General features: G+C 41.5%; 1 protein-coding gene across 29 annotated transcripts in view; it reads left to right on the top strand.

Moving 5' to 3' along the window:
* TCF4 (transcription factor 4) overlaps positions 1 to 22,106 on the top strand; it is a 379,471-nt gene that overhangs the window by 338,238 nt on the left and 19,127 nt on the right. For 23 of the 29 annotated variants that reach the window (XM_065932783.1, XM_065932770.1, XM_065932771.1 and 20 more), the window contains 4 exons: positions 1,394 to 1,461; positions 2,599 to 2,677; positions 5,220 to 5,296; positions 8,153 to 8,356. In XM_065932783.1, coding sequence (XP_065788855.1) covers positions 1,394 to 1,461; positions 2,599 to 2,677; positions 5,220 to 5,296; positions 8,153 to 8,356 — 428 coding nt within the window. The remainder of the gene's footprint in view (positions 1 to 1,393; positions 1,462 to 2,598; positions 2,678 to 5,219; positions 5,297 to 8,152; positions 8,357 to 22,106) is intronic. The other 6 variants (XM_065932797.1, XM_065932781.1, XM_065932778.1 and 3 more) reach the window with 1 other exon arrangement.

The following is a 22,106-nucleotide window of genomic DNA, read 5'->3' as shown; positions in this document are numbered from 1 at the left end:
TATTGATGTATGCCAGGAATCAATACTGTAAAGCTATTATCCTTCAATTAAATTTTTTAAAGATATTTGTTTATTAGAGCTGATTTTGAACTATATATTTGAATCTATATCCTTTTATTAACAGGCAGCCTTCCCCCAGTATCCTGCCAAAGGGGATGTTTCAAGGATCCCCTGCAGAAACCTAAGTTTGAGGATGATCAAGTCCCTTATAGAAAAGGGTGCAGTATTTGCATATATCCCTTGAGTCGGTCATGTCTGACTCTTTACAATTCTGTGGACTGTAGCCCACCAGGCTCCTCTGTCCATGGGATTTTCCAGGCTTGAATACTAGAGTTGGTTGCCATTTCCTCCTCAAGGGAATCTTCCTGACCCAGGGATCAAACTTGCATCTCCTGCATTGCAGGTGGATTCTTTACCACTGATGCCACCAGGGAAGCCCATATAACCCTTGCTCATCCTCTCAAATACTTTAAATCATCTCTAAATTATTTTATAATAGTCAAGGCATTGTAAGTCTATGTAAATAGTTGCCACCACTAACAAATTCAAGTTTTGCTTTTTGGAAGGATATGGAATTTTTTTTCTGAAAATTTTTGATCCGAGTTTGATTAAATCCTTGCATGTGAAATCTCTGGATACAGAGGGCCAGCTGTACCCTTTGTTCATCTGTCTTCTGGATAAAAACACTGGTATTTAGATAATAAAGACTGCTTCATCATCATGTACACTTATTTTACCTCCAGAATTTGAGACAATATTGACTTTTAACAGCACCAGAGTTCAAATTCTTTAAATATGAACACAGACTTTAAAATGTGTGGAGACTATATGTTCCTTAAAATATTAAAAATACTTTCCCTCTTAGGAAACCTCCAGGCCTATTACAGATTTTTGTTTTGTTTTGTTTATTGTGGAACTCTGATAGAAGTATCTCACTGCTATATATAGCAAAAATTAATTTTTTAATTTGAAAGCACATGGAATTCTTATTGGTGAAATGAATTCAGTTTACTATATAAAATATAAATAAAGGCAAATATGAGGGCGTCAGAGGTCTGAGAGCACTGTGTACTTTTTAGCAATGACCCTCATATGCTCACCTACTACTCCTGACTGCTTAACCACTCGTAGACAACCAGGGGGAAAGTAATAGCAACTGAAACACTTTATCTTTAAACCAAGGTGTCAGGTTTATATTTTATCTGTTTAAAAAAAAATGTAACATGAATATATTTGACATCTACCTCAGCAAACAAATTAATGCTAATTAAAGATTAATGTGTTGTAATTAGCATTAAAAATGCAATTAAATTGTGAGTAAATGGACCAGGAATAGAAAATTGTTCGACGTCTCACCGTCTGGCTTTTCATATTCTGCCTTTTGTTTTTGCAGCCAATAGAGGAAGCGGGGCGGCAGGCAGTTCGCAGACTGGCGATGCTTTGGGGAAAGCGCTTGCTTCGGTGAGGAAATGTTGACCTTGGACTTCGGATGTGCCGCGGCAGACGGGTGAACTTTAATCAGAAGTGGACATTTAGGATTTTAGAAAATAGATGGCAAATAGCTTTGATTTTTGGAAAGGCTAGCTTCCTTCCATGATAATCATTGAAAAAATTGAAGAGAGAACACCCAAGATGCCAGCAGATGGTTGGTCTCTCCCATCTTGCAAGCGGTACTCATTTATGGATTCATGGATATTCCTAGGGCCTTTAAGAGTATAGGTTTTCTATCCTGATGATTTGTTTTTCTCTAAAGTCATTTGGGTGCTCATTGATTAATCAGCTAAGACTGACTTTGCCAAGGGGTAGTTCTAAAACATTTTGGAAAAGAAATTTTTAAGAAATGACCGTAACCGAGGTTCAGTTGTTGCTTCATTGGCACTTGGCTTCTCTGCTTTGCCCGCCCACTGCCGGGAAGCTAAGCTCCAGCATTTCTTCCATGTTCACGAGTGGCACCCCTTCCTTGTCTGAGGGAGTGCGCCTGGTGTTGTCTTCAGAAGCTAAACGTGATCGTTTGTAAATACAAGCAGACGTTTGTTGCTCTGACGTTCATTTTCGTCAGCTGGTTTCTCCCTCTCATTGGGGCTTAGATGCATTTGATTTATGTTAGCCTTGTGAGCTAAGGAAAAGTTTTTCTTTAGACTGAGCATCCTCCTGCCTTGGAATCAGATACCTTAAACATAATGAAGAAGGAGTTGAGCAAAAATCTTAGGCTGTGATGCTGTCCGACCTCTTGTTTTATGGAGGAAGAAAGGGAGGTTTGGTGTATCCGTGTAGCTTCATGGCCATGCAGCCAGGGGAGGAAATGGGAAGAGATGGACAAGAACCAAGATCTGTTAACCCCAGTTCAGTTTTTCCCCCACTATCTTCCAGCAGCTCAAGAACTCTTCTTTTGAAAAAGCAATTAAGTTTTTCATTTTAGAATATCGGTACTGTAGTTGATTGTTAAGTGTATTTTTTGCACCTTGGAATTTGTGGATGAATCGCATTAATGCTTTGTAGTTTTTGTTTCTTTTTTTGCTTTGTAATTTAAATTGTGGAATATTTATTCCCAATGAATGAGGATTTGTTGTGTTTTTTTTTCCTCCCCACTGTTTCAAGATCTATTCTCCAGATCACACTAACAACAGCTTTTCATCAAACCCTTCAACTCCTGTTGGCTCCCCTCCATCTCTCTCAGGTACAGTACCATAAATCCACTGCATCTGAGTGTCACCTTATAGAATGATTTTCCCCTTATGCTTCCTGTGCTGCTGGGAGAAACTCACTCCCTCCAAAAACTCAAAACAGAGCGTTTCCGAACAGACCAATAGGAAGGGGTGGGAGAGACATACGGCCGTGTGATGGTGAAGCCATTTACATCCAAAACTTTTCTTAAAAGTTTCATGCTTTTAGAATGCACAGGCACTTGGGAAACTTAACTTCTTAAACTTTTCTTTGCTAAAGATACTCAACAGAATAATACACTCCAACAAAAATCTCAATGGGAAAACCAGTTGACATCATCGGGAATAGGAATATAGGTTATGTAGTCATCAAACATAGACTATTCAAAAGGATCATTTCTCCCAGAAATTTCAGACTTTTCAGATTCCCTCTTTAAAGTCCATGTTATTGGAAGTTTTGAAGAAAACTATAATTATGTAAGTAAATTGTGATGTAACTGTGTGGAATAAAAGAGAAATGTTTGCCGTTTATAATAGAACAAGTTAACATGACCTATGGCTTCAGATAATAAAATTATAAGTTGTGAAATTGTGTTAGTAAAGCGTTGCACTCTTCAGAGCTCCATTTAAAGGGCTCATTGCCCTTCCAGTATAAAGGTTTCCAGAAAGACCCTGTCTGGTGCCTATCTCTGCTCTTTTGAAGGAGGATAGATGGCTTCTTTAAAAAAAAAAAATGAAATTATATCTGTACCTGATTGAAACCTGATCTTCCCGTAATTTAGACTGTAGTCACTTGCCTGAATGTTGCTGCCTCAATCTCTGTATTATTCTCTACATGCAGCACTCCCAGGGCCCCACTGTAAAGTAAATTCCCTGATAAAGAATCGGACATTTCACCTGGCCACAGGGCTTTCAGGGTTGTTGGCCATGGGCTTAAGGGAGACTTAACATCAGCCTTCCCCCAGCCTCCATTGACAGGAGGAGGTCATAGAAGAGAGAGGGAAATAGCTGGACCTTCTAGTCCATGTCTCCAGAGAGACAGTGCTGAAACTGGGGAAAACCAGAGGTGACGTTAAGAAGATAATGGGATAGCACTGAACCAGTCCCCGTGGCGGGGAGGTACAGTTCAGAATTGTACATTTGTGGCGTAGTGCCACATTGTTAGGCTCTGGAAAACGACCACAGGTGTCAGCTTCCACAGTCAGAGACAGACTGAGACAATACAGAGATCAGTGGGGCCGGGGTGAGGGAGTCTGAGCAGCAAGAGCTCCCGCTTTCCCCATTTCAAACGAAGCAACTCTAATCTTGTCTATTTTATAATATGGGGGGAAAAGAATATTCTGGACTCTAATATGAAGTTTGAGAAACAGCTGTTTGAATCTAATGCTCTGATTCACAGATGGATGTATGAAGGCCCAGAAAGGGCATGGGATTTGCTGAAAATCTTCAGTAGTAATATCAGAGCTCAGGCTAGAATCAGGGACTCAGTGCTCTGCCAGTCCACTTCCAGGTCAAAGTTGGGACGAGAAGTGACGATGCACACATCATTCCAGAAAATGCCACAATTACCCCAGACCTGAGTAATGTGCTGCACGTGGAAGACCCTGAAACAAGGCCACCTTTGAGGTCCTGGTTATCAGCCTAAAAGACCACACGTTAGGGAGAGAGGACTTGATGAAGATCCAGATACGGGGACACCAAGGGCTCTGTCCATATTTATCACTGAAAGTAATTGAACAAAGCATTCTGTTTTTATTTAGCATAAAAATACACATGTACACACCCAGAAATGGCAGGGAGAATGGGTTTTTAAAGTGCCAACAGTATCGGGACTGTGTTTCAGTGAGGTCGTAGATTTTTTTTTTCCTTTCTTAAATTATTTTCCAAGTTTTCTACATGAGTGTGTATTATTTTCAATTTAAAAGTGGTTTTTATTTTAAAATCGATAGGTTAGACATGTTCTATTTATTATAGCAGCAATCTTTCTTTACCTTCAAGTTTAGCAAATCATTAAAAATGTGTTTTCTTCAGAAGAAACTACTTAATGTTGTTATATTGAGTGTTTAAATCTCTGGTTTAGCAGATTGCTGTCAGCTAATCTTATTTCCTTGAAAAGTTTCTGAAGACTTATCCTTTCTTAAGGATCATTTAAAAACAAGTAGCAAAGCTGTTTTTCATTGGTGAGAAATTTTTGGCTTTAACAAACCAGCTTTGCATGGAGGGGTAATGAAAACCCCTCTTTGTGCTCTTAAAAGTACCTTGACTGTATAGTGACGGTTTTCCATCAAAGGGACATTTCTCTAGCTAAAATTCACAATCAATTAAATGTTGCCTTTTAGGAGGAAGCCTAAGAGAGTTCTGAGTCCATGTATAGTCTACCTATTTTACATTTAAAATGTTGTCCTTGTCCCTAAATTCTTGTATGGGCAGTTTACGTGTATTTCCTTAATGTCCAGATAGAAATCAATATGCTAATTTCTAAAAGAACTGTTTAAAATATGGTAAGGTTATTCTTAGGATTATACAGATCTCATTGCAATTCCATTTTCCTTTCAGCAGGCACAGCTGTTTGGTCTAGAAATGGAGGACAGGCTTCATCATCTCCTAATTATGAAGGACCTTTACACTCTTTGGTAAGTTTCATCTGCTCACCATCACTTTGGCCATTCTCAGGCCATGCATCTCTTTTTCCACCCAGTTCGCTCTTCAAGAGTCTTATTTTCACTAATAGGAACTTGGGGTTGACGTAAGCCCACAGGTTTGGTTAGAGGCAGAGTTATTAGCCTATGCTCATTCCTGTTTATAGACTGTAACCCAGCTACTGCTACAGGGGAAGCCTCAGGGCTCCTACAAGTCCAGAACCAGATAAGAGGGTAAGACTCTGGGAAGGCTCACGGCTGCTCCCCTTGTTGGGGAAGTGCACGTGTGTCAGTGGCAAATGCCTCTGCTGGTGTGAGTGCCGGATTCCAGCTGTGCTGTGCAGCACTTGGAGAGTCTGTGTCTCTGCTTTGCTTTCCAGAATAACGGGTTTATAGGAGTTTTCTCCTTGACCTCTGAGTGAGAAGCCTGCTTTTCCCCTCGTTCACTTTGATTCTCATGGAAATCTAGTGATTTCATTAAATTTCTCTTGTAAGGAATCGCGGAAAACTTCCCCGGGGTGTAATGAATATGATAAAACTCACATGATGATTCAGTGTTTGACACTCCACTCAAAGGAAGTGGCTGGAAACATGCAAGAGGCAGCACAGCCCTAGGCACTGTCTGGTCTGTATATGAGTCACACGGGGAGGGCTGGCAGCGAGAGGCTGTCCTTCGGGGTTGAGTTTCCCCTTTTTCTTCCCATATTTTGAGATGGAACATGGGGGTAAGCATATCTGTTAATTTGCCTATCTGACTATGTTGTCAGCCATTCGGGGTTTCCTTTCTTCCTTTTGGCTTATGATTTAAATGAAGAAAAATCTAAAAATGAGAATACAGAGGTAGATTCTTCCTAGTGGCAGTAAATCATCTACCTCCTCTCTTTAGCCAATAAGATGACCACAGAGTGAGACAATCAAGCGCCATCTAAGCCCCATGAATCTGCAGCTCACATGCAGATGAACCATTGTCCTTACAAGTGTTTTTCTCCATCAGTTATTCTCAGGGACCGACTTGTCAAAGCTGGTTTTTTTCCAACTATAGAATTATAAAGACCAGGTTTATGTTTGTGAGGGCCTTCCCAAGGGGCGCTACTGGTAGAGAACACGCCTGCCAGTGCAGGACACATGAGAGACGCAGGTTTGATCCCTGAGCCAAGAAGACCCCCTGGAGGAGGGCATGGCAACCCACTCCAGTATTCTTGCCTGGAGAGTCCCATGGACAGAGGAGCCTGGCGGGCTACAGTCCATAAGGTCGCAAAGAGTCGCACATGACTGAAACGACTTAGCATGCACGTAGCATGGTTGTGAACTGCAGTGTCAGTTCTGTTTGAATTCTCAACACTCGGGGAGGATTCCCGTCAAAAACAGTCTCCACCAGGAAGCTGCAAACCAGAAAGGGTGATAGGCACGTGGATTATTTTTCATGCTCTAACTTAGGCTCAGAAGTGTATTTCGTCATTTCTGTTTTTATAGACTAAGAAGCATAGACTCAAAGAGGTTCAGTAACCTTTCCAAGGTCACTTCAACAGCAGGGCTGGGAGTTTAAGGGAAGCTCCGTAATACCAAAGCCCACCAAATCAGAAGGCTCTGTACCACAGACTGACTGTATTCAACATACATTGTTCCTGTCAGTAGAGAATAATTTAGAAATTGTTTTCCTCATGCCGGAGAGCTGATATCTCTGCTGGCACAGCCCATCAGAAATCAGAGTGGATTCTAGCTTAATCTATTACAAAGAGGCACTAGAGTTGAAGACTTAAGGTTGCAACCCTGAGTTTACTGTTTCCTGGCAGTATGGCATTGAGCAGTTAATTGACTTAGTTTCTTGGAGCCTCATTTGCATGTCTATGTTGGAAGGGATAATAATGTCTTTCCTGTTCGCTTACATGTGTAGAATGAGGATTCAGTGAGATGGTATCTTTTAAAGTGCACCCTGGAGATGGTTGTTTGATAACGTTATTGGTCACACTAAAAAAAAAATACGTATCTCCATGTCTACTTTATGCATCAAAAACTATCATGTAGGCTTAACTAGTTGTGGAAAACTCAGATCCTAATGGCTGGGATGAAAAGATCAGTTGGTTTTTCATTGTATAAGAGTAGTGAGTTCTATACTATAGTAAGGGCTTGGAAATAAATTAGAAGCTCCTGGTGAACAATTCATTTATGTCTTTATGATTCTTCAGTCTTGAAATCTACTACTTTGATTGACAGAATTTTTGCAATTTTCTTCTTTAACTTAGTTTTGAGGTTCTGATACCCTCTAAGACACACTACACACACACACAGAGGTAATAATTGATAGAAGGCAGGAAACCCAGTTAAAAATTGTTAGTACTCAATAGGAAATTACACTTTATATGCGTTTACCTGTCCCTGATTTGATACTTAGCACTGTATCATGTGACTCAAAGGAAACCCAGGAAATATGCCTTCAAGAAGATAATTTAATTGGGAAACTATAAATAGGGCACCTTTCCATTGTTAATTTTTTAAAATCTTTAACCAGTACCTGCCAGAATGTTCCTTAAATTCAATAAAATTTTTTTTTTCCTTTGCTAAAGTAAGTCTCAGTTCTTTCAAGGTAATGCAGTATAGTAAAACATATATACTTACGATGTCCTGGAAAAATTACTGACTTTGTTCACAAAAAATAAAATTATAATTACAGTATTAACAGTTTTCACCAGTTTTCTGGGAAAGTCACCATTTACTTTTATTATCATTTTAAGGACAATAAATTTTATTCAGAAAGCCAAAGTGTGGTTCGTGTCAACTCAGGCTTTACTTCTATAATCTACATCCATACTTGGAACTAAATCAAATTTCACATCACTTACCAACCAACAGCAAAGCCGAATTGAAGATCGTTTAGAAAGACTGGACGACGCTATTCACGTCCTCCGGAACCACGCGGTGGGCCCGTCCACAGCCATGCCTGGCGGTCACGGCGACATGCACGGAATCATCGGGCCCTCTCACAACGGAGCGATGGGTGGTCTGGCCTCAGGGTATGGAACCGGTCTTCTCTCTGCCAACAGACACTCACTCATGGTAAGGGATGGGATGAAACTCTGGGATGCTAGTTAACATGCAGAATTAGAATTTCTAGCTCAAATAATACTGCTGCAACTTTCTCTTTTTATAAACAGCTTTATTGAGATAAAATTTAACCTACAATTCACCCATTTCAGTTTTACAGTGTACTTACTGTGTTCTCCATGTATTCACAAGGCACTGCCATCAGAGAGTGTAATTTACCCCCCTCTCCATCCTTCCCTCCCCAGCCCCTGACAACTAATAATCTCCTTTCTGACTCTAGATTTGCCTGTTCTAGAGTAAAAGTGGAATCCCACAGTATGTGGTGGTCCTTCCTGATGGGCTTTTTTCACTTAGCATAGTGCTTTCAAGGTTTATATATGTTTTGTCATTTATCAGAACATCTTTCATTATTATCCCCCTCAAATTCCATTGTATAGATATACATTAAATTTATCCATTCATCAGGTGATGGATATTTGGGTTACTTCCAGTCTTCAGCTATTAGGAATAATGCTCCCATGAACATTCATGCACAAGTTTTTTGTGTGGATACATTGTTTCATTTCACTTACTTATAAACCTGGGAGATCCATTGCTAGGTCATTGCCGGTATGTTCAGTTCTTTGTGGTGACTTCAGCTAAAGGACCCAACTTACATTCATGTTACATTGCTTGGGTTTCACATGTGAATTGGTTGGATTTATTATTTTTGTTTTAAGAAGTCAAATCAATATCTTTTGCTTCTGAATATGGTGGTTTACAGTGCATAGGGTCACGGAGAGTCAGATACGACTGAGACAACTTAGCGTGCACATGGGAGGTAGAAATATAAGGTGTGTCTGTCTTAATAGATGATGTGGGACCATGGAATTTAAGTATATTGTAGTGTTACCACTCCCTATTTATGAAAAAGTATTTGAGTAAGGTTTAAGCAGATTTGCCCACATTGCAGTTGAAATTTCAATTTTTCTTGTTACTTCTGGAAAGGATTTGAGAGTGCATCCCTTTTTCAGGTGATTATAAGATTCAGCAAATCTCCCTAGTGAAATGTTAAGTGATGACAATTAATGAGTTGACCAAATGGGTGAAGAACAACATGAGTAGTGATTACTGATGCTATGTAATTCTGCTCTTTACAAATGCCTGTCTTTTCAGCAAACACCTTAGTGTCCTGTTTTTTCCTTACAGGCTCTCAAAAAGTTGTGTGTATGAGGATCTGTTTTCCATTATCCTAAGCACCTCTTATTTAAAGATGATTCCAAAAGGAGAATGCAAAATAAGCACAGGTTATTCTGCAGCTCTTCAAGTTGTCTTCTTCAGAAGTATTCCTCTGCCCTCCTTCCCATTTCTCTTAATAAAAGATTAAGAGTCCCATCCTGAGCTATATATTATGAAAACCTGCAACCAATTTGAAACCAAAAATACTGGTTTATAAATAGAAGCAATGAACTCACTTCTAAAACGTGGAAAGATATTTTTGAATGCCAAAGCTAAATCTTTTTTTTTTTTTTTTTTTTTGCCTTTTTTGCTTTTCCTAGACTCTACCCTCAAAATTCCTCATTGAGTAAAAATTGTTTGTCTATTCGTGGCAGTTACTAAGAGTTTAACAAAAGGAAAATCTAGATTTTAATTTAGCTTGGCCTCAGGTAACGTGCTAAATACACTGGGGATGCATATTATATGAGGTTTCAGTTTGTACAGCTCTTTTTTTAAACTGTAATGTTTAAACAATACTGCTTTTAATTAAGAAATCTGGCTTTATTAAAAGCCAGATCTGTGACTTATAACCATTTCTGTATATCTGCTCTCAATCAAGAGAAAAATAGTTTAATTTCTGTAGCTGTGTTCGTTTTGCATATGTTAAACGGATGCAACATGCACCCAGGGCATTGCTTCAGAGACAGTTTTTTTTTTTTTTCCATAAATATGTAAAGTTTGCTCTTAAATACCAGATGTAGGTTAAGTGGTTCTTTAAAATAATAAACTCTATGGAGATGCTTTTTTGGAACCATTTGACCTTTGAATTGCCTCCTCTTTGATTTGGAGGTGGGATATGAGGAGGAGACTAGAGTCATCTTTGGGGATGGGAAGTTAGACCAACCCAGGGGGAGGAGAAGGGAAGAGAATGCTACACAGCAATAGAAAAGGGGAAATAACCAGCCAGTATTACACAGGAACATCTTTGATTTTGAAAGGGGAAAAAATTGGCAAAGCAATAAAATTGCTAGTTTCACTGATGAAGGGAAGTGCGCGCGCACTCTTCTAAAGACGTTTAGAGTTCAATCAAGGGTGACTGCAGAGCTAGCTACATTCATAGCGCAATTCCCAAACCACGGTAGGACAACCTGCTGCCCTGTGAGCCAAGGGCGCCTTTACAGCCTTTCTCCTTTTTTTCTCGAAAATATTCAGGGCACCCACGGCGTCTGAGCTCCTCAGCCCGCAGCCCCAACGCGTGCGCAAAAGATCACATCCTCGTTTCTTGCCTTGTGCAAACTGGTATGAATTTTCAAACAAAAGCATCAGAACAAAGGAAATAGTTTTTGAATTTAGTCAGTCTGAAGCTAGCCTTTGACCATTTGATACATTCCACAATAAAAAGGAAGTTGAAGGGGAAGAGAAAAAAAAAATGCACCCTTCTTCCCCCTGAACAACAACAACAACAAAAAATAATTCAAGGAGGATGCTGGTAATGTTTTCCACATTTGAATTTTAATACATGAAACAGGCTATAAACTGTTGGCCAGCTGCAGTAAATAAAGTAGCAGTGGGAGGCACACACCGGAAACTTCGTCCGGCGCTGGTGGGAGTCTCATTCCCAGCTACACACCTTCGGTTGTTGTTCTGGAGTGGAAGCGAGTTGCAGTAACTTAACACCCATCCCGGGGCTGGTTTTGTTTTGAGCAAATCTCCTTTAGAACTCTCCTTAATAATTCCTTCTGATTAAAGAACAGATAGCTTTGAATTCTCTTGACCTCCGTCCCCTCCCTGTTTCCTCTCTCCCTGCCTTCTGAAAATCAAAACAAAATGGCTTGATCACTTGGAAGATGATAGAAGCATTTCTTTCTGCAGCAGCTTGCAGTCATGGTGGGGAGGACTGTGGTTCTGCCTGGGCTATTATGTTATCTCATTTAATTGCTAACATATTGTACTTAGCTTTTGATTCATAAAATGTTTTCCTTGGAGTTCTGAAGTAGGTCTTCAGTGAATTACTAAGTATTAGGATAATGAAAGGGATTTTTTTTTTTTTTCACAGCAGCATGGCTCATAACACTCGAGCGAATGTTGATTCTTACGGGCTTTCTAGATGATATTATTTGGCCATGCTCTTTTCTGCTCAGAAACCTTCCCCAGCTTTCCATTATGCACAAGATAAAGACATATGTCTTAGCCTAGCTTTTTAAGCCCATAACCATTTACCAGAAAGCCTTATGCTTTGCTATCCAATGCAGAAATTTTTCCAGCAAGACCAGCCTCTGCATGTGACCAGAACTTGACCAGAATGTCCTCGCTCTGCCTTGTTCTGTGTCTGTCTGGCTTGGCCTGCTCTCACCACTTCTCTCCGTCCGTCTCATTGTCACCCATTCTCAAAGCTCTCACTCAAAGTCTGCCTCTTCCAGGAGGCCTCCCCTGTTTCCGCCCCCCGTGAGAGTCATTTTCTCTCCCATCCTCGTAGCCCTGTGCAGCAGACCCTTGGCTGGGTATTGAGTTCGCCCACTTGCGTGTAGCTCAGTGTCCTGTGTGTGTGCCTGAGTTCTCACTCAGTCGCTCAGTCGTGTCTGACTCTGTGCAGCCCCGTGGACTGCAGCCCGCCAGGCTCCTCTGTCCATGGGATTGTCCAGGCCAGAGCACTGCAGTGGGTTGCCATTTCCTCCTCCAGGGGATCTTCCTGACCCAGGGACTGAACCCACATGTCCTGCATTGGCAGACAAATTCTTTACTACTGAGCCACCTGGGATGCCCTATACATCTTTTGTAAGTCTGACTTTTGCCTAACCAAATGGACTGTAAATTCCCTGAGTGCCATGTATTACATGTACCACATTTTGTTTCCCTCCCAGTAAGTAAATCATCAGTCAAAAAGGAAGAAAGGACACCTTCTAAAAGGTTTGAGTAGTTAGTGTCAAGTCAGGAAACTAGACTTAAACTCTGGGGACATGGACTCCAAATTCTGCGCTGTCTTACAATTATGAACATTCCTCAGACAAGATCTATAGTTCTGTAGTTACACCTTCTAAGAACTAATTTTCAGTTCAGTTCAGTCGCTCAGTCGTGTCTGACTCTTTGCAACCCCATGAATCGCAGCACGCCAGGCCTCCCTGTCCATCACCAACTCCCGGAGCTTACTCAAACTCATGTCCGTCGAGTCGGTAATGCCATCCAGCCATCTCATCCTCTGTCATCCCCTTCTCCTCCTGCCCCCAATCCCTCCCAGCATCAGGGTCTTTTCCAGTGAGTCAACTCTTCACATGAGGTGGCCAAAGTATTGGAGTTTCAGCTTCAGCATCAGTCCTTCCAGTGAACACCCAGGACTGATCTCCTTCAGGATGGACTGGTTGGATTTCCTTGCAGTCCAAGGGACTCTCAAGAGTCTTCTCCAACATCACAGTTCAAAAGCATCAATTCTTTGGCACTCAGCTTCCTTCACAGTTCAACTCTCACATCCATACATGACCACTGGAAAAAATCATAGCAGGCCTTGACTAGACGGACCTTTGTTGACAAAGTAATGTCTCTGCTTTTTAATATGCTATCTAGGTTGGTCATAACTTTCCTTCCGAGGAGTAAGCGTCTTTTAATTTCATGGCTGCAGTCACCATCTGCAGTGATTTTGGAGCCCAAAAAAATAAAGTCTGACACTGTTTCCACTGTCTCCCCATCTATTTCCCATGAAGTGATGGGACCAGATACCATGATCTTAGTTTTCTGAATGTTGAGCTTTAAGTCAACTTTGTCATTTTCCTCTTTCACTTTCATCAAGAGGCTTTTTAGTTCCTCTTCACTTATGTGGTTAGAATTCACAATTTTCAAATCTTAAATGTTGGTCAACAAAAAGAAGTTTCTAGATATCTTACGGCCAGTTTCCCAAAGCAGCTCTCTACCCACACGTAAAGGTAAAGAACTTTCCTCCAATGTGGGAGCATGCTAGATTAAACCCTACATTGTCTAAATACTTTTTTTTGGTTTATCCTCTGTAAAGCGTTTTTTAAATTAACGCTTATTGGAGTGTAGTTACTTTACAATGTATTAGTTTCTACAGTACAGCAAAGTGAATCAGCTGTACATACACATATATCCCCTCTTTTTGAATTTTCCTTCCCATTCAAGTGCTTTTTCTTAAATCAAGGCATTTGTGCTAAATGGTAAAAGGTATGAGCTCTCCTTACTAGGGTGGTCAGAGTAGTACATTTTAAATTATGAAGTTATTTTTCTTATCTTAACCTCCCAGTTTTCTAAGGGAATCAAAACAGAAATTTCAGAACCTGGGAGAATAAAGAAACAGCTGGGTTCATCACTATCCTGGTTAGAAACTATTATCCAGATATCAGTCCCTTTTGTGCCTCGGAAATCAATTCTGATCATCAGAATTGATCTAAATCAAAAGTCTAAATCACTGGATTTGTGATAAATTATTGAAATGGCCATTTTCCAGATATGTCTCTCTGTTACTCATGCAGCATTCAGATCCACAAATGAGCCCTAAAAACAAGTCTTTCAGATGACCTCATCTCCTCTTCTAATGAACAAGAATGAAACCCACATCAAAAATAGCTTTATGTGGTTCTGTTCCTCCTCCTGATTCCTCCGTCAGTAGAGTCAGCAATGGTGGGATCACTTAACTGAAAAGCTCCTATACTATTAATGCATCATGTTAGTGTGGTTCCCAGATCCTTTTTACTTAAAGCCCATCTGTTCATTTCAAAAACATTTACCAAGTCATTACCAAATTCCAGGCTGTATGCTAAGACATGGTTTCTGCCATCAGGGGTTCCCAGCCTCGTAGGTTAGGATATTTATTTAAAAACAGACTGCTGCAGCAGTGTCGTAAGACTCATCGGAGGGCAGGGTCCCAGCTCTGCATCACAGGCAGGAAGGATCAGGTTGTCGCTTGGTAGGAGTGGTCACTTCCTAAGGACCTAGTCACCCGAGATGCCCGAGGGGTGGGGGAGCCCTGGGAAACTCACCACCTACCCACCCCTGTTCTCCACCGCATCACCTGAGGCCTCTTACCAGACTCCTAGGTGACCGTGCGGCACACACTTCAGAAGCGACGGCTACAAGCCTGTCTTAGCCCATGTTCCCGCTTTTCAGTAGTGTTTTTAGTGTGACTTTGGATTACAAAGAATTTATCAGAACAGTCATTAGGTGAAGAAGCACCTTTTAATTTCACCGACATTAAACAGGTATGAGAGCTTTTAACACTCAGGACTTAAGAAGATAAGCAGTTTAAATTAGTTCTGCTTTCACAGTTCTTAAGAATTAGGACCACTGAATTTTAGGGGCTGAAAACACCACGGAAGTCATTTAGCCCTTTACTTTTATTTTACTGCGGAAGACTGGGCCCCAAAAGGGGAAGTGACTCAGGTATGGATACTGTCTGGTTAATGGCCAAGCTAGGATTAGAAACCAGGCAAGCCAGCAACAAGACCAGCACTCTCTGTACTAAAGATTACACTGCTGCAGCCAGCTTCCTCTCCAGCCCAGTGCTGTAGCAAATTCAAAACTGTGGCTGGCGTTAATAATGCATACGTTCTATTAACTAACGGAATCCAAGAAAACTCTTTAGTTGCCCCTTGGCTCTTTGCACCACGTTACTATCTGGTTCTGCCAGTCAGCTTTGGCGACAGGAGAGTTCATCGGGCGCTGATGTGATTCCATGGTCAGCGTGTACTGGTGCATCGTAATGGAAGTAGCAGTGGTCAGAAAACTGTTTCAACGTGGACCTCTTCAACAAATCTGTGATCCCTAGAGACTTAGGCATCTTCAACCTTATTCCTCTTGGGTTTTCAAGGATTTTCATTCCATAAGTTTCTGTGTGTATTTGAGCACATGCTTCATTTCTAAGCAATTATTACCACAGTCTCAGGGACCTTAAGAGATCATCTCCATCAAAGTCCCTCTATAAATTGCCTGCCAAGCAGTGAACAATTCTCCATTAGCCTCCTTCCTCCAAGGCTGAGTAGCTGTAAATGACCACAAAACCCATTTCCATCAAACTATAGAAAATTCTTCCTTATGTCCAGCCCAGATTAATATCCCTGAATGTGAAGTTTTTATTTTTCTGCCCATTGACCTGTGAATCAGCTCAACAAATACTTGAGTAACTTTCAACTGTTTGAAGATAGTATGATCTTTTTTTTTTTCTTCAGGCTAGACAACTGTATCTTCAAATATTTATCCTAAAGTTCTGACTCTGTCACTTTCCACCACATTCTTTCAAGTTTAAAAAGAATGCTCCCCTCAACCCCCAGGACGTTTTAGTCTGTAGAATCTCAAAATTTGAACACGGTGCCCAAGGAATCATCAGCAGGCTTGAGTGGTGGTGGTTATTCATTCATTCAGTCACATCCCAACTCTTTGCAACCCCGTGGATTGCAGCACACCAGGCTTCCTTGTCCTTCACTATCTCTCAGAGCTTGCTCAAGCTCTTGTCCATCGAGTCAGTGATGCCATCCAACCATCTCATCCTCTGTCATCCCCTTCTCCTCTTGCCCTCAATCTTTCCCAGCATCAGGGTCTTTCCCAATAAGTCGGCACTTTGCGTCAGTTGGCCCAAGTGTGAGAGCTTCAGCATCAGTCCTTCCAATGAATATTCAGTACTGATTTCCCTTAGGATGGACTGGTTGAATCTTCTTGCAGTCCAAGGGACCCTCAAGAGTCTTCTCCAACACCACAGTTCAAAAACATCAGTTCTTCGGCACTCAGCCTTCTTTACAGTCCAGCTCTCACATCCGTACATGACTACTGGGAAAACTATAGCTTTGACTATGGACTTGGATGGATCTATCTCCAAACCCATTCAGTATCTATCAGTACCTATTCAGATCTATCTCCAAACCCATTATATCTTCAGTAAAGGCCACTCAGCAGCATCCTATTGGCAGTATTTGATGACATCATCATCCTGCTGCCAGATATTGCACTTGTAATCAGCAGAAATCCATCAGCCAGCCACACGTCTGTCGGCTGGTTTTGTACACTTGTTGTTGTACCAGTACAAAACTCCACGTAGTGCCTTTAAACTTCATACAGCAGCCTTCAGTCTGTTCCAGCGTCTCCTTTAGGCCCTCATTCAATCACATTTTCTGTAGCTCTGTTGTTGGTAGTCATCAAAGAGCACAAGGTGTGCCTCCTTCCCATGAATGAGGTTTGTCCAGAAAGACTTGTTCTTCTGCAACAGGAATGAGCTGGAGAGCTCATTGCCTCTCTTTCAGAGCATTTAGGGATCATCTTTTAAACTGCATGTTATAAGATTTCACCCAAGATCTTAGTCTTCAATATCATCTATCTATAGCTTCTATGTTGAATTTTTTTTCCTTAATGAGGATATTTGCCTATCTGTAGAGTTCCACCATCTCTCCTAATCTCCACAATTATCAAAAATTTCTGAAAGCAGATTAGCAACCTTAACTGAAAGGTTTTTTCTGTATCCACACTGTACTTTAAGAAAACTTGCGGGTGAGGGGGAGGCAGACAGTAAAAGTAACTTGAAGAAATTCTGTTTACATATATATATATTTTTTAAAATTGTGTCAGCTTTGTTGAGCTATTATTAACATCTAACATAGGTAAGTTTAAGGTGTAGAACACAACACTTTGATCCATGTATACATTACAAAATGGTTACCACAATAAAGTTAATTAACACCTCCCACCTGCATTCCCTAGCATAATTCAGACTCTTTTTTTAGTGGTGGTGATAACTTTTAAGAGGTACTGTCAGCAACTTTCAAATCTATAATGCAGTATTGTTAATTACTGCCTGCATGCTGTATATTACCTGGAGGTGGAAATGGCAGCCTGCTCCAGTATTCTCGCCTGGAGAATCGCACAGGCAGTGGAGCCTGGCGGGCTACAGTCCATAGGGTCACAAAGAGTCAGACCCACCTGAAGCCCCTGAGCATGCACACCATGCATTAAGTTCCCGGAACATATTCGTCTTACAGCCGGAAGTCTGTCCCCATCAGCCAGCGTTCCGTCATTGCCCCCAGTCCTCAGCAAGCACCATTCTACTCTCTCATTTCTTTTAGTTCATTTTTTAGATTCTGCATATTCCTGAGGATATGCAGCATTTGTTTTTCTCTGTCTGACTTATCTAGACAAGTTCTCTCACCCTTGGACTAGTTACAGCAGTTTTAGAATCCTGGAGTTCACCATGTGATACTTGTGCATTCGTTTAAGCACCAGGCAGGAGGTTTTGAGTCCGGCCATTTACTGGCCGGAGACCACTGAGTCTCCGCTAACAGCCCCTGAGACAGGTGGTCCGGCAACCTGTGTGCCCAGATCTCACAGCACTGGGTCTAAATGAGGTATATCCTCTTTTTCTTCCCCTAATACCCGTTTTACTCAAACTCAGGCCCTATGACCTAGAAGTGAGACAGTCCATAATTTAGAAGATACAATGTGTGCATTTTTAAAAAATAATATTACCCTCATTTTCTCAGGAAAGCAGATTTTCTGAAAAGAATCTGTGTTGTATAGATTAGAAAATACACAGATGTTTCTCCACTCATTCTGCATCGTCTCTGCTTCAGATCCTTGGGGGATACATACATGTGTGAGAGAAAGTTTCTGAGCCCACAGGCCTTGAGCTTTGGGAGGACAGTAATATGAGTGTGTGCATAACCAACTATCATGCAGGGTGGAATGATCAAGTAACCAGAAAGAGATGTATTAATCTGTCTTTTGTTACCCGAACATTATTGACCAGAGATGTTTCCGTATTCGCTTACGTAAATCGCTGGCCACGGGTGTTCGTTTCTGCAGAAATCCCCTGGTCGATAATGCGTTAAGTGACCTGAGAAGTGATTCAGGAGAAGGGCAGACCTTGGCCAGCCTTCAGGATGGCCAGGGAAAGCTTCCTGGAGGTGTCATTGAGCGCAGAGTAGAGTCAGTATTGGGTTTCAACAGAGTCAGGCTCGACGGGGCATTACAGAGCCATAGAATAAACAGGATCCAAAAAAATACGCGGAAAATCGAGGGTCCTCTGCGCCCAAATGGAAGGAGGAAAAGGGCGCGATGGTGCGGCGCGCCAGGCAGGCTGCCGTGGGTGGGAGCCCCCCTCGGAGCGCGGCAGCTCAACAACTGGCTCGCATCTTTCACGGGGGAGCCCACAGGAAGAGAGTTTTCACGTGTGTTTTTTACATCCAAATTAAATCAACTCATGGAATTTTCCACCCTTAGGAATTAAAGTAGCAGCTCATGAAGTAACTCGGTCATGTCATTCATACCAAAACAGAAAATGCCGGAGCAGCTGGCACCGTTTGAAAGCCAAGCCTAGGCCTTGGCCATTTCATTATTTTTTTCAAAACCTGTGGCTGTTGTGTTATTTTAACTTTTATTGGGGCCGCAAGTGTTTTTTTTCCCCAAAATCAAAAGTATCTTCATTGCTTAGAAAACAGAAGTGTAAAATGGATTTGAAATAAGAAGAGGGTTTCGGCAAAGCAGCTTTAGGAGTGAAAACTGGGGGTGGGGGGGAGGGGAGGAAGAAGCTTTAACGTTGAATTTCTGAAATGCGAGGATTCCACCAAATTGGTTGACATTCACAGTTGTGCATAATGATAGCTTCCTCTAGATCCATAAATCAACTCAGAACTATAAAGTTGAGTTTAACCAAAAGCTCTGTCCAATATTAGTTAAATGAGATCTTTTGCATTGTCCTGATACAAGAGCCACATTCATTTTCAAACACTTAATTGGATGTATTGTCAAAAACCACAGTGTTGAATTTCCACATTTTAATTTCACATTTGCCTGCTCCCCAGCTTCTGCGCAGGGACGGGTCTGGTTTGGAGCTGCAAGTGTGTGAAAGTTATTGGAGAACGGTCGTCTCTGGGTAATGTTTCTATAAGCCGCCCAAAAATTTTCCCCCTGTAGTCTAGATGGGGAACAGCTGGTTTTTGTTTAAAAAGCTGTTTTGCGAAATGTCTGAATCTTGAGGTGTAGAACTGAGGTCACCAGTAAAAGCAGGTGCTCAGAGACAAGTGAGAAGGACTCTGGGGCCGGCTGGCCCTGTAATCTTCTGCAGGGTGTTTCCTATTAAGAGGAAGAAGTGTTGAAGTTGGCTCCTTTATTTAGGACGCAGACTGATAAAGTAATCGCATTAGCGACGCTGTGAGAAATTGAGCATCTCTGAACATAGCCAGTCCTCGAGTGTGAATAATTAGCTCCCTCTGAAATGGCCGTTTCCCTCCCAAGCCTTCAAATACAAAGGTCCAAGGCTTTAACTTACGTTAGGTGTTATAAGCCTTTGAATTTCCTCTTTAAATATACCCACAGTAAAAAGAACCATCATTCCAAATAAACAGCCCCAGAACTGAGTCTGTCCTCCGAGTTCACAGAGGCGAATCTCAGGAAAAGGAAGGAGAGGAACCCGAATTGGCGGGCCCGGGAGGGGGCAGCTTTGAAAAAGGCCAAGTGCAGAACATGTGGAACCACTAAAGTCCAGTACACGTCAGATATCCACCAGCCTGAAGATGAAAGGAAACGACCTCTTCCCCTGGGAGCTGGTGGTTATTAGCAGCTGTTTATCCAGTCGGGGATAGAGATTAACATTGTAATTTTTTTTTCTTTTTTTTAAAGAACTAGAAGAAAATTTGTTTGGGAAGTTGGCTCCTCATATCAAGTCACTGTGCATTGCCAAAAAAAACTTCCTTTCTCAGAGCTCAAGTACTGAGGTTGAGCAATGTTATGATTCTCTGAGAAACTCAGGATTACCAAAAAGCCCATCTCCATAAAATAGGAGCAGAAGAGGACAGAGAAACCAGTGGACATCTGCCCCTGACACATTCCCTTGAACTCTGCCCCGTGAAGCTGGCTGTTGAGTCTGGTACCTGTTCTCAGCCTGCCTCCACGTGGGGGTCTTCTCCCACCCCCTGTCCCACTGCCCCCCTCCCATCCCCCAAATTAATCTTTGCCACCCTGAGTCCTATGCAGATGGATTTTGCACATGCCTGCTGCTTGTAAATACCTTTTCATGGCATATTGGGGGAACTCTGTAGAGCTTTATTCTCAAAAAAAAAAAAAAGAGCTGGATATTGGTATTTTTCCTCCCTGATTTAATGCTACTCTTAATGTCATTTTCTTTTATTAAATCCTTTCTTTTGCTTTTGATCTTATTTATAGCAGAGCCACTGGTCATATGGAAACTATTATTGTATAGCTGGGAGATGAAAGACTTCATTGCAGTTAAATAAGAGTGAATCATTTGGGCCAATAATACACACGTACAGTGAGGTACCATTTGTATCCAGAATGCCCTGTGTTGTTCACTTTGTCACAGGGCCACTGAGGTTTATAAAGGGCTTTACCAAAGTCTGCTTTTTTCCCAAAATATGTCATCTGACAGTATGAAAACAGGTTGATATGCAATCCTTAGGTACTTCATATATATATATGTATATATATATATAGGCACTTTTTGTAAAAATAGGAACTTTCATTTAAAGTTGAGATGTTAATTAATATTAAATGTCAGGGTTTTTTTTTTTTTAAAGACTATATTTAGATAATCTGTATCAAAATTCTACCCATCTTTCGAACCCTGTCTACGATACCGTTTTCTTCTTGAAGTTGTCTCTGGTTTCTCCATCTGATATGATCTGTCTCTTAAAACCCTACATGACCATATACTCCATTATGACAGTCATCTTACTTTGCCTTATATAGTGTTTTTTATATTAATCCACCATTAAGATGTAAGAGGCTATGAAGTAATAGACACATCTATCTTTTATTATTTTTTCCTGCAGTGGCTTGCATATATATATATAATAGCCATTCCTAAGGCCTCTTGAATTAAATGAAATGTTTATTTTTTTATAGAAAACGGCTAAACCTATATTCAACAGGACCAAAAGCTTTTAGATTTCAGAGTCTTATAGGGTATATGCCATTGGTGTCATCCCTGACCATTGAGGAAGTGCGAAACTGCACCTTGGGATATTAGTCCTATACAAGGACCCAGCACTTGCCCTTGGCGTGCTTACATTTCAGAAGAGGCATAGGCTTTGTGAATAGCAGCCAAACAACATCCTTGATGCGTAAGCCCTGCCCTACTAGACAATGGCCTCGAGTGATGTCCATCATTAACAGTTAGGGGAGAGCCCTCTCCAGATCTACCAAGATGTTGAGAGTCCCAGAGACCCAGGCCGACTAGGAGGAATGAGAGGAAGGGGGTCTGTGGGACAAATAGAACTGGGTCCTGGAGGGGAAACAGCCCTTCTGTCCCGGGGGCAGAAGACGGAGGCTTAGCTGAGGCCTTGGGGATGTGGGCGTGAAGGCCGCAAGCAGGTAACTGAAGATGGAGGAGCAGCTGGAGAACAGGAGCGAACCAGCGTGCGCCTTTGGTGTCCAGGTGAAGGGCCCGGAGGCATAAGGTACTGATAAGCTATCTTAGACTTCATCCACAGGACAGCGAAAAGCCATGCTAGAATCTTGATATGCAAGGGCTCAAGGGCAGAGGGTACAGCATTTACAAGCTGAGTATTTCAGAAGGGATGGGGAAGGAATGTTTTATTAGACAAGCTTCTTTACACTTGGATTG

This window comes from Muntiacus reevesi, chromosome 4 (assembly GCF_963930625.1).
Source record: "Muntiacus reevesi chromosome 4, mMunRee1.1, whole genome shotgun sequence".
NCBI lineage: Eukaryota > Metazoa > Chordata > Mammalia > Artiodactyla > Cervidae > Muntiacus > Muntiacus reevesi.
This window is presented reverse-complemented; position numbering and strand designations above follow the sequence as displayed.